Source organism: Salmo salar, chromosome ssa16, assembly GCF_905237065.1.
Source record: "Salmo salar chromosome ssa16, Ssal_v3.1, whole genome shotgun sequence".
Classification (NCBI taxonomy): Eukaryota; Metazoa; Chordata; class Actinopteri; order Salmoniformes; family Salmonidae; genus Salmo; species Salmo salar.
Genome location: NC_059457.1, coordinates 31,534,866 through 31,547,382, shown reverse-complemented (window position 1 = coordinate 31,547,382; position 12,517 = coordinate 31,534,866). Strand labels below are relative to the sequence as shown.

General features: G+C 41.1%; 1 protein-coding gene across 2 annotated transcripts in view; it reads right to left on the bottom strand.

The window, feature by feature from the left end:
- The window catches only part of LOC106573727 (guanine nucleotide-binding protein G(o) subunit alpha), a 160,934-nt gene extending 154,636 nt beyond the window's left edge, over positions 1 to 6,298 (bottom strand). For both annotated transcript variants that reach the window (XM_014149043.2, XM_014149044.2), the window contains exons 1-2: positions 5,817 to 6,298; positions 5,575 to 5,617 (exon numbers count right to left, since the gene is read on the bottom strand). In XM_014149043.2, coding sequence (XP_014004518.1) covers positions 5,575 to 5,617; positions 5,817 to 5,934 — 161 coding nt within the window. In that variant the 5' untranslated portion in view covers positions 5,935 to 6,298. The remainder of the gene's footprint in view (positions 1 to 5,574; positions 5,618 to 5,816) is intronic.
- Between the last annotated feature and the right edge of the window lie 6,219 nt (positions 6,299 to 12,517).

Below are 12,517 nucleotides of genomic sequence, written 5' to 3'. Positions count from 1 at the left end.
TCCCTCGGCCTGGGGCTCCATGGAAGATCTCACCTCGTGGAGTTGCAATGATCATGAGAACGGTGAGGAATCAGCCCAGAACTACACGGGAGGATCTTGTATATGATCTCAAGGCAGCTGGGACCATAGTCACCAAGAAAACAATTGGTAACACACTACGCCGTGAAGGACTGAAATCCTGCAGCACCCACAAGGTCCCCCTGCTCAAGAATACATATACATTCCCGTCTGAAGTTTGCCAATGAACATCTGAATGATTCAGAGGACAACTGGTGAAAGTGTTGTGGTCAGATGAGACCAAAATGGAGCTCTTTGGCATCAACTCAACTCGCCGTGTTTGGAGGAGTAGGAATGCTGTCTATGACCCCAAGAACACCATCTCCACCGTCAAACATGGAGGTGGAAACATTATGCTTTGGGGGTGTTTTTCTGCTAAGGGGACAGGACAACTTCACTGCATCAAAGGGACGATGGACAGGGCCATGTACCGTCAAATCTTGGGTGAGAACATCCTTCCCTCAGCCAGGCTCATTGAAAATGGGTCGTGGATGGGTATTCCAGCATGACAATGATGCAAAACACACGGCCAAGGCAACAAAGGAGTGGCTCAAGAAGAAGCACATTAAGGTCCTGGAGTGGCCTAGCCAGTCTCCAGACCATAATCCCATAGAAAATCTGTGGAGGGAGCTGAAGGTTCGAGTTGCCAAACGTCAGCCTCGAAACCTTAATGACTTGGAGAAGATCTGCAAAGAGGTGTGGGACAAAATCCCTCCTGTGATTGCCAACAAGGGTTTTGCCACCAAGTACTAAGTCATGTTTTGCAGAGGGGTCAAATACTTATTTCCCTCATTAAAATGCAAATCATTTTATAACATTTTTGACATGCGTTTTTCTGGATTTTTTTGTTGTTATTCTGTCTCTCACTGTTCAAATAAACCTACCATTAAAATTATAGACTGATCATTTCTTTGTAAGTGGGCAAACGTACAAAATCAGCTAGGGGATCAAATACTTTTTCCCCCCACTGTATTTGGATGGCAGCCACATAAGTAAATGAGCATACAGTGGAAAGCAAGGTATTTTTTGCAAAAATGAAGCATGGCTATCATATTTCGAATGTTTAGGCCTATCATATAAAGAATGTAGCCAGCTACAATTACCAATGTATTGCTTAAAGATAATCTAGCATTTTCCTGGAGAAAAATTAGGCTGGCTACACCGAGAAAAGTACCAGAGAAAAGTAGCTACATATCAGTCAGAGCGCTGTCTGCTGAGAGAATGCAGTTTGTGAATTCTCATTAGAATTTAAAAGTGCAACTGAAGCACAAAATGTGTCTGATGCCGAGCATAAATTCCAATAAGCATTTTAGATCTACATTTACAAAACGCGGCAAGATATTTTCTTATGCATTTGATCTTTTTTTTAAGTGGCTGAATTAATAAGGTAACGGGGCATCATATTGTGTTAGCTTTCTGCTGTGTTTGAGAAGTGCTATCTTGATTTCCTTGCGTTTTTTCTTAACTCCATTCTCGGCCCATCTACTCCTCCCCCCTCTTCTCCGAAGCTTAGCAGGCAGGCCCATTGCCCTAGCGACACCATACAGAAACAGCTGTAGACATGCTGCTGGAGAGCCAGTACTGTTCTTCCTTCAGACAAGCATGCGTCAAAACTTTGTTCATTTGCACAATGTCTCTTGTTCAAATACGCTTGTAAATGTGCGAACTCACCAAAAATTACATTTGGTATTACCTACCTATACATGGTATCACCCACCTATACTTGTATAACTTCATGAGCTGGATTGCCTGTCTTTGCAATTTGTTTATTTTCGTTTGCGCTCGTTAGCATATTCAGCTAGCAGCCTCTATAGAAATTCGCTATTACTTGTGCTAATTTTGTTAGCATTTTGATAATAGATGCCCAATGGGATTTTTTGCTGTTCTTTTGGCACCCCCTTGTGTACCAAGCCGGTAATACCTTAACCTGTTAGGGCTAGGGGGCAGTATTTACACGGCCGGATAAAAAACGTACCCGATTTAATCTGGTTATCAAATACTTTTTATTGAAATCTTAGGATCTTTGCTGTAACGTGACACTTCCTACGGCTCCCATAGGCTCTCAGAACCCGGGAAAAAGCTGAATGATGTCGAGGCAGCCCCTGGCTGAAAAACATTAGCGCGTTTGGATAGTGGTCGGTCAGAGTACTATGAGACTGAGGCGCGTGCACGAGGCGACCCCATGTTTTTATTTTCTCTCTCTTTGTACTAAAACACAGATTCCCGGTCAGAATATTATCGCTTTTTTACGAGAAAAATGGCATAAAAATGGATTTTAAACAGCGGTTGACATGCTTCGAAGTACGGTAATGGAATATTTAGAATTTTTTTGTCACGAAACGCGTCGTGCGCGTCACCCTTCTTTACACTTCGGATAGTGTCTTGAACGCACGAACAAAACAGAGGATATTTGAACATAACTATGGATTATTTTGAGCCAAACCAACATTTGTTATTGAAGTAGAAGTCCTGGGAGTGCATTCTGACGAAGAACAGCAAAGGTAATAACATTTTTCTTATAGTAAATCTGACTTTGGTGAGGGCTAAACTTGGTGGGTGTCTAAATAGCTAGCCCTGTGATGCCGGGCTATCTACTTAGAATATTGCAAAATGTGCTTTCACCGAAAAGCTATTTTAAAATCGAACATAGCGAGTGCATAGAGGAGTTCTGTATCTATAATTCTTAAAATAATTGTTATGTTTTTTGTGAACGTTTATCGTGAGTAATTTAGTAAATTCACCGGAAGTATGCTAGTTCTGAACGTCACATGCTAATGTAAAAAGCTGGTTTTTGATATAAATATGAACTTGATTGAACAAAACATGCATGTATTGTATAACATAATGTCCTAAGATTGTCATCTGATGAAGATCATCAAAGGTTAGTGCTGCATTTAGCTGTCTTCTGGGTTTTTGTGACATTATATGCTAGCTTGAAAAATGGGTGTCTGATTATTTCTGGCTGGGTACTCTGCTGACATAATCTAATGTTTTGCTTTCGTTGTAAAGCCTTTTTGAAATCGGACAGTGTGGTTAGATTAACGAGAGTCTTGTCTTTAAAATGGTGTAAAATAGCCATATGTTTGAGAAATTGAAGTAATAGCATTTCTAAGGTATTTGAATAACGCGCCACGGGATTCCACTGGCTGTTACGTAGGTGGGACGAAATCGTCCCACTGGCCCTAGAGAAGTTAAATCTCGGGATTAGAGAAGGATGGTATGACGATATGAAAATCTGGATACCGCCCAACCCTATCACCTAGTAATTAAATTGTACTTATGCAGATAGTACATGTACTCCGTGGTGTACTAGTGGGTTTATCCTCCCACTTCAATGGCAAGGAGGTTCAGGTTGACATAATGGGCAACATACACATTATTTATAAGTATTCTTTTATATATATAATCTTGGATGACACCCATATGGTAGACCCCAGTCAGTGAGGTTGACCTATATCTGATCTGTTTTTGAAACTCAACCAAATTAACCAAAATGGCACACTTTTGGGGGGCAACGGCTAGCAACAACACTGAGTGGAGATTTTGTAGAGTGCGCATTCATGGGTTGGTAATTAGAGCCTATCCAACCTTTCTAATCTTGGACAGCCAGCGCATCTGTCCACAAGAGATTACAACCTTGCGACAGATGTTACTGAATCGAATGTTGCTGATAGGAAACAAAACACTAAATTGGTGAATGTAATGGAAACTTGCCTATTTGTAACAAGCATTTTAATTTGTAATTACCGACTGCATTTACCACTAGTTATGAGTTATTACAACTAACTATAACACTGTAATGAGGACCAGTCATCATAACATTCATCTGAATTCTTAATTAGTTGAATATCTGAAATGGCATGATTGATTGATTAATTGATTGATTAAAGGCAAGAAAGGGTGTTGGCTATAAGGCAGGCAAATTAAAATTGCAGTGTGAAGTTCCCACCCATTTATTCGCTCAGATAGCCTACATAAATGTGTTTGAAAAAAATGTAATTTAATCTTTAACATTCATCAATTACAGTAAGCTCCAAAAGTATTGGTTGTGTTTCAGATTATTTTGTGCCCAATAGAAACTAATGGTCAATAATGTATTGTGTCATTTTGGAGTCACTTTTATTGTAAAGAAGAATAGAATATGTTTCCCAAGACATGCTAACCTCTCACCATTACAATAACAGGCAAGGTTAGCATTTTATATCATACCCCCAAGACATGCTAACCTCTCACCATTACAATAACAGGGGAGGTTAGCATTTTATATCATACCCCCAAGACATGCTAACCTCTCACCATTACAATAACAGGCAAGGTTAGCATTATATATCATACCCCCAAGACATGCTAACCTCTCACCATTACAATAACAGGCAAGGTTAGCATTTTTTGGAGGGGGTATGATATTGCGTCTGTAACTTTCTTACTCATCATTATTTAAGATTCATTCAGGACTATCTGTAATCATGGTAGCATCCACATTAATGCAGAGGTGTTTATAAACATTTTATATTCTTATTTACAATAAAAGTGACTCAAAAATTACACAATACATTATTTACCATGAATTTTTATTGGACAGAAAAGAATCTGAAACTAGCTTGATGTAATCACTGCCTGCTAGGAATACTTCAATACACATATAAGTGAATTTAACCCAATACTATGTACAAAAAGTGCTGACATTTATAAACGGTTCACGATATGGTAAAAAAAATCTACAATTAAATCTAACAGTCTCCATTTTAACCTCATAGGCATTGTATCATGTCAAATCCAAAGTCCTGGAGTACAGGGTCAAAACAACAAAAAATGTGTCACTGTCCCAATACTTTTGGAGCTCACTGTAGCCTGTATCACTTGGGTTGACTTCACAAAATCAACTAATTTGCCATTGACAGCAACAAACGTTAAAACCAGCAGATATCTCCCACAAAAGCTCTCCAGTCGTAATATACCCCAGTTACATTTATAGCCTATAACATTAATATTTCTCTAAATTGTGAAGCCGTTTGCTTGCCCGCCACGAGATCATACATTGAAGAGACAGGAGACATATCTGGGAGAAACAACATGCCGAATTGAGAGAGGTGTATTCTCGGAACTGGTCATTGTACGGTTTATTAATTTACAGACTGACACAAGCTGTCAGTGAAAGCTAACGTGCATTAGCTGTATTGGCAAAACAGATTCTGATTTCAGCACCATTTTTTGTGAACAGCTCATCGATATTTTCCCTTAACCCGCAACGCTGTCGGTTTCAGTCAATAAGCTCTTCTCACCAGAAAAGGTAAAACATATTTGGAAATGTCACGGACCAAATAAACCTTTCTCAAGCTACTAATAAAAGCCTACTCTAGCCCCGTGTGTGTGTGTGTGTGTGTGTGTGTGTGTGTGTGTGTGTGTGTGTGTGTGTGTGTGTGTGTGTGTGTGTGTGTGTGTGTGTGTGTGTTTAGCCTTTCATGAGTATACATCACACACATTCAATGCAAATAATTATTAGACCGTGGCACTTACTTCATCTGTTTCACGATGGTACTTTTTCCTGACTCCCCAGCCCCTGAAGGGATGAAAAGAGACAAGGGGGTATAAAGTAACGTTACATCAATGTTGAAATGTTCATTTATATTAATAGTCTGATAAGCGTCTGGCTATGTAACCAGAATGCAGGTGTGTGATTTGGACACTTCAGACTACGGACAAGCAACCAGGAAGCCGATCGACAGGGGCCGGCCACCCCTCCTTCCGAATAATCTTACCGAGCAGGAGTAGTTTTACGTCTTTCGCGGCTGTGACTCCATCTTCTTTGAGGTTTTTCTCGATAGCCTTGCTCCTGTCCAAAGCCGCTCTCTCCTCGGCGCTCAGTGTACATCCCATGGCTACACAACCTCTGATCTTCTTGATATCCAAAGTAACGGTTGGCGAGGACCGAAATATACGAGCAATTATTTCCCCCCTATTGCTTCCTTATCCGTCTCTAGGCTGACTCGCTCTCGTTCTCCCTCTCTCGCTCGCGCTCTGCCGATGACTGGTTAAAGCATGAAAAAATTCGCCACGACAACGTTTGACACTTGTTTGAAAAAAAGGACTTGTCTTCGTATCTTGCGCTCACACGGTCTCTTTGTCAGTGTCGTTGTGCTTGGTCCTCGGGTGGGGAAACTCTACAGGGCGGCGGCAACAGCTACGAGCGCTCGCATCGTTTAGCTTGCCACTCACAATGAACCGAGGAGGGAGAGTGCGTTTGGATCCGCACTACACTCTTGCTGACGTCAGGACCAAAGCGAGCATGCTCGAGCAACCATCCGGTGGCAGAGTACCGTTATACTGCCTGTTTGACAGTCTCAAGTCAAAATAATTGTATTTATTTTACAGGGGTTTCGTTTTCGGATGGGGATTTCTGTAACAGAGCAGGTAGATTTCCAGTTGTCAGATTTCCTCTGATAGCCTATGCAAAAGCCGCAAGCCAGGTTGTCTGTTAGACGTTGGGTTAGGTGTGATCTTATTAAATCATAACTGGGTTGCAATTAACTTATTATGCAAATAGCACACAGTTTATCTAATTATTGGTCAATCACCATCATAAGTCCATCATCATCATCATAAAAACATCATTAGGCCTATCCTCTTTGATATACATTTTTAACTGATTATTTTCAGGAAAAATAGCTAACTTCCTGCATTTCAACACATGTGATTGGGCACGTAGAAAAATGTGCTGTTTTATAATGCTATTTTACACATTTTGTCATGAGTCAGAGAAGATTTTGCCATTTTAAAGCTAATTTGCTGCAATTCTACACATTTTGCCATGGGGATGAGAGAATAGTTTGTTGTTTTAAAGCTAATTTCCTGCTACTCAACACATTTTGCTTTGAGGCTGAGAGAAAAGGTTCCAGTTTTAAATCTCACTTTTAAAAGTGCATATTCTGTTAACTCTTTCACAAATAATGTTGTTGACTCATCCTATACTCCCGAGTGGCACAGCAGTCTAAGGCACTGCATCTCAGTGCAAGAGGTGTCACTACAGTGCCTGGTTTGAATCCACGCTGAATCACATCCAGCCGTGATTGGGAGTCCCATAGGGCGGCGCACAATTGGCTCAGCGTTGTCCGGGTTTGGCCGGGGGAGGCAGTCATTGTAAATAAGAATTTGTTATTTTGTTTTTAACTGACTTGCCTAGTTAAATAAAGGAAAAAATATATATACTGGTATTTGTGGCCAAAGCATGAACTGGAGAAAAAATAACCTTAAAAAATGCTTGCTATTTCCTCATAGAGGATGATGTCATCCTCAGCTGGCTAATGAGCGGTCTACTCGCATTAATATTTTCAATGACCGGTATACACCCACACCATTCCATTGTTGGGGTACACCCACACCATTCGCCCGGCTCAAACCATCACTCTTCCAGTCAGATGCAGAGAAAATCGTCCACGACTTCATCTTCTCCCGGATCAATTATGGTAACGCTCTGTTCGGGGCCTTCCAGCCAAGTCACTTCAGAGGCTACAACTTCTCCAGAATAGTGCTGCCAAGAGTCCTGACCAGGACCAATACGTCAGCCCACATCTCCACATCCTTGCTGAACTCTCCTCCTAGTAATTAAAGCCTTGAATGGATTGAGTCCCACCTACATCAGTGACCTCATGTCTTGCTTTAAGTCCCCAAGACACGTTTACGTACTATGGGGAACCGAACATTCTGCTCCATTGCCCCTCGCCCTTGGAATGTTCTCCCTGACCATCTGAGAGCTGCTTCATCAATTGGGAAACATTTAAAACGGCCTTAAAACACATTTCTACAGACTGTCTTTCTTATAGTCCTTATCTGGAAACTCCTTTTAGCACCTAGCCTACTATTGCTATTTCCTGCCTTGATAGTAAATGTATCATGTTTTTATTGTATTTTGTATTTTATGATCATTTTTTATGTAGAGCTTTGAGATAACACAGTAATGAAAGGCGCAATATGAATTAAATGTATTATTATTTATTATTATTCCAACACAGAAATGCTGCTTTTTATATACTTAATAAACTTTTTCTTTTTTTTATGAAAACACTGGATAGTTACTTTAAAGGTCGGCAAAAAAGCAAAAATAACATCTTTAACTGTATAACTCATGTTCCATTATACCGGGTCATTTAATGCTTAAAGAATGGATGAATAAAAGATTTGGCTACAGAAGTGCCATTTCCTACCGATCTCTACAGCTTCCGTCCCAAACAAAAACCCAGTGAAATGAAGTCAACATATACCAGAGGAGTTACTGGCTAGCTACAAGTGGCTACTTTAGCTAATGAACTAGCTACGTAATTTCCACTGCATTTCAGCCCTGCCACAAAAGGACCAGCTGACATCATGTCAGTGATTCTCTCGTTAACACAGGTGTGAGTGTTGACGAGGACAAGGCTGGAGATCAAATCAAATTTATTTATATAGCCCTTCGTACATCAGCTGATATCTCAAAGTGCTGTACAGAAACCCAGCCTAAAACCCCAAACAGCAAGCAATGCATGTGAAAGAAGCACGGTGGCTAGGAAAAACTCCCTAGGAAAAACTCCCTAGAAAGGCCAAAAACCTAGGAAGAAACCTAGAGAGGAACCAGGCTATGAGGGGTGGCCAGTCCTCTTCTGGCTGTGCAGGGTGGATATTATAACAGAACATGGTCAAGATGTTAAAATGTTCATAAATGACCAGCATGGTCAAATAATAATAATCATAGTAGTTGTCGAGGGTGCAACAAGCACGTCCGGTGAACAGGTCAGGGTTCCATAGCCGCAGGCAGAACAGTTGAAACTGGAGCAGCAGCACGGCCAGGTGGACTGGGGACAGCAAGGAGTCATCATACCAGGTAGTCCTGAGGCATGGTCCTAGGGCTCAGGTCCTCCGAGAGAAAGACAGAAAGAGAGAAAGAGAGAATTAGAGAGAGCATATTTAAATTCACACAGGACACCGGATAAGACAAGATAAATACTCCAGATGTAACAGACTGACCCTAGCCCCCCGACACATAAACTACTGCAGCATAAATACTGGAGGCTGAGATCACTCTGTCATGCTGATTGAGTTCAATTAACAGACTGGAAGCTTCAAAAGGAGGGTAGTGCTTGGAATCATTGTTCTTGCTCTGTCAATCATGGTTACCTGCAAGGAAACAGGTGCCGTCATCATTGCTTTGCACAAAAAGGGCTTCACAGACAAGGATATTGCTGCCAGTAAGATTGCACCAAAATCATCCATTTATCGGATAATCAAGAACTTCAAGGAGAGCAGTTCAATTGTTGTGAAGAAGGCTTCAGGTCGCCCAAGAAAGTCCAGCAAGCATCAGGACCGTCTCCTAAAGTTGATTCAGCTGCGGGATTGGGGCATCACCAGTACAGAGCTTGCTCAGGAATGGCAGCAGGCAGGTGTGAGTGCATCTGCACGCACAGTGAGGCGAAGACTTTTGGAGGATGGCCTGGTGTCAAGAAGGGCAGCAAAGAAGCCACTTCTCTCCAGGAAAAACATCAGTGACAGACTGATATTCTGCAAAAGGTACAGGGATTGGACTGCTGAGGACTGGGGTAAAGTCATTTTCTCTGATGAATCCCCTTTCCGATTGTTTGGGGCATCCGGAAAAAAGCTTGTCCGGAGAAGACAAGGTGAGCGCTACCATCAGTCCTGTGTCATGCCAACAGTGAAGCATCCTGAGACCATTCATGTGTGGGGTTGCTTCTCAGCCAAGTGTGTGCGCTCACTCACAATTCTGCCTAAGAACACAGCCATGAATAAAGAATGGTACCAACACATCCTCCGAGAGCAACTTCTCCCAACCATCCAGGAACAGTTTGGTGACGAACAATGCCTTTTCCAGCATGATGGAGCACCTTGCCATAAAGCAAAAGTGATAACTAAGTGGCTCAGGGAACAAAACATCGATATTTTGGGTACATGGCCAGGAAACTCCCCAGACCTTAATCCCATCAAGAACTTGTGGTCAATTCTCAAGAGGCAGGTGGACAAACAAAAACCCACAAATTCTGACAAACTCCAAGCATTGATTATGCAAGAATGGGCTACCGTCAGTCAGGATGTGGCCCAGAAGTTAATTGACAGCATGCCAGGGCGGATTGCAGAGGTCTTGAAAAAGAAGGGTCAACACTGCAAATATTGACTCTTTGCATCAACTTCATGTAATTGTCAATAAAAGCCTTTGACACTTATGAAATGCTTGTAATTATACTTCAGTATTCCATAGTAACATCTGACAAAAATATCTAAAGACACTGAAGCAGCAAACTTTGTGAAAATTAATATTTGTGTCATTCTCAAAACTTTTGGCCACGACTGTAGTCAATCAATCAATCAAATGTCTTTCTAAAGCCCTTTTTACATCAGCAGATGTCACATAGTGCTATACAGAAACCCAGCCTAAAACTACAAACAGCAAGCAATGCAGTAGAAGTAGTACAGTAGAAGCATAGTGGCTAGGAAAAACTCCCCAGAAAAGCAGGGACCTAGAAAGAAACCTAGAGTGGAACCAGGCTCTGAGGGGTGGCCAGTCCTCTTCTGGCTGTCTTGGGTGGAGATTATAACAGTACATGACCATTAAAGCCTTAAAGCCAGATTTGACCAGCAGGGTTAAATAATAATCACAGTGGTTGTAGACGGTCAACAGGCCAGTACATCATGAGTAAATGTCACTTGGCTTTTCATAGCAGAGGTTGAAACAGCAGGTCTGGGACAAGGTAGCACGTCCGGTGAACAGGTCAGGCTTCCATAGTTGCAGTCGGTTCATTCCTTGATTTATTTGTTGTGACAATTAAGTCATTTTACAAGACCATTGAATGTATGTCACATGATAGCCATTATTCAATACAGTGGCATGAAATTCATTATTTAGGGCTGTCACCCAGTGCACATGAAGCCAGTTGGCCTGCTGTGCAGTGTGCCATAACCAGCCTCTTCAAAGGCTGTATGTGCAGGGCAGCTCCTTGCAGACCGCCCATAGTGCTCCTTACAGCACACAAAGTCATCTGAATGACTGAAAATAACTTACTATAGTGGCCTCCTATATTACTCTAGTTTAGTCCCCTCCTTTATCCTCAAGTCTCTGAAGGACACCTGTGCTCCAAATTGATGCATCAACATGTTCACTACATACTACAATTTGCTAGTCCTCATATGGCAAATTTAGCCATAGATTTCTGGTCTATGTTCTCCAGTGTGACATTGAGTGTTCCTTTCAAGATAATAGAGAGAACTGAAACAACACATAAGTGGCTGTGGGATGATTGTGGATGTCCGCCCACACACCATTACATAGAAGTCAGCCAGCGCTTGTCTTCTGTCAGCCTATGCAGATTACAATGCATTCAATCATATCAGTGCATCCGTTTAACAATGACATACGCACAAGCATTCTTAATTATAAACATGTCAGGTTCTCTTTTATGCTCTCTCTTTCTGAAACAGATGTTTCCTTTTCCATTAGCTTATTTTCATGTAATTTCATTTAATCCCCTTCGATCATTCACGGATTTCAGCTGCTATTTCATGGTGATCTCAACATTTGTCCGACCTATAACCTGCTCTGCAGTCCTGTGGAACACATTAGCAGGTGATAGGTCCATGGGAGATGCAATAAAGCTGATGTAATGATGGCTTTGTCTATTGTATGGCTTTCTTTATACACTATTACTGAAGTTACCATTAACAACCTCAATATTTCTATGGAACACCATTCATTTTTTTGTGTGGATATTGCAGATAATATGTTGATGACAGCGTCTTCCTTAAATCAATTACTAGATGCTATTAAGATTACTGTCAGAAAAAATGAAAATGAGCAATCATTCTAAGATATGATTTTATAATGAACTGTGAAATGTGATGGATATGGGGTTCTAAGGTCGGAGAATAGATGATGATGAGTAGATTAGTGAAGGGGTATGATCACTAAAAAAATCATGTTGGCTGTGAGTGAATGCCAGTAATCTTCCTCTATAAATTATAAACAACAATTAGCAAGAGTAAGAGTTCTTGTGAAAAATCCCCCTCTCAAAAATCACTTATCTAAGTAACAAGCTGTGATAATATATTTGCTTCTGTTGTATAATGAATACATATGATAAGATGCAAGGTTCCCAGGAACCGTGCAAGAGGCAGCCATGAGGGAGCTAAACAACACTGGATGAAACTGATTCAGTCCATTAGATGAAAATGATTCTTTATTCTAATATGATATGCCTTTTCATAAGTAATCAATTATCATCATTATATTAAATGTTTTGTGATAAAAAAAGATTATTCCCTAGGGGTGAAGGTCTTTGTGTGTTTGAATGTGTGAGTGTGTGTGTGTGTGTGTTATGGAAGGATATTTGTGAGGGGTGCGTAACCGGTGGCAGGGAAGTCAGACGCAGGAGAGCAGAACTTGATAATAGCCAGAGCAGTTCAATAACAAAACCAACGGCATAAA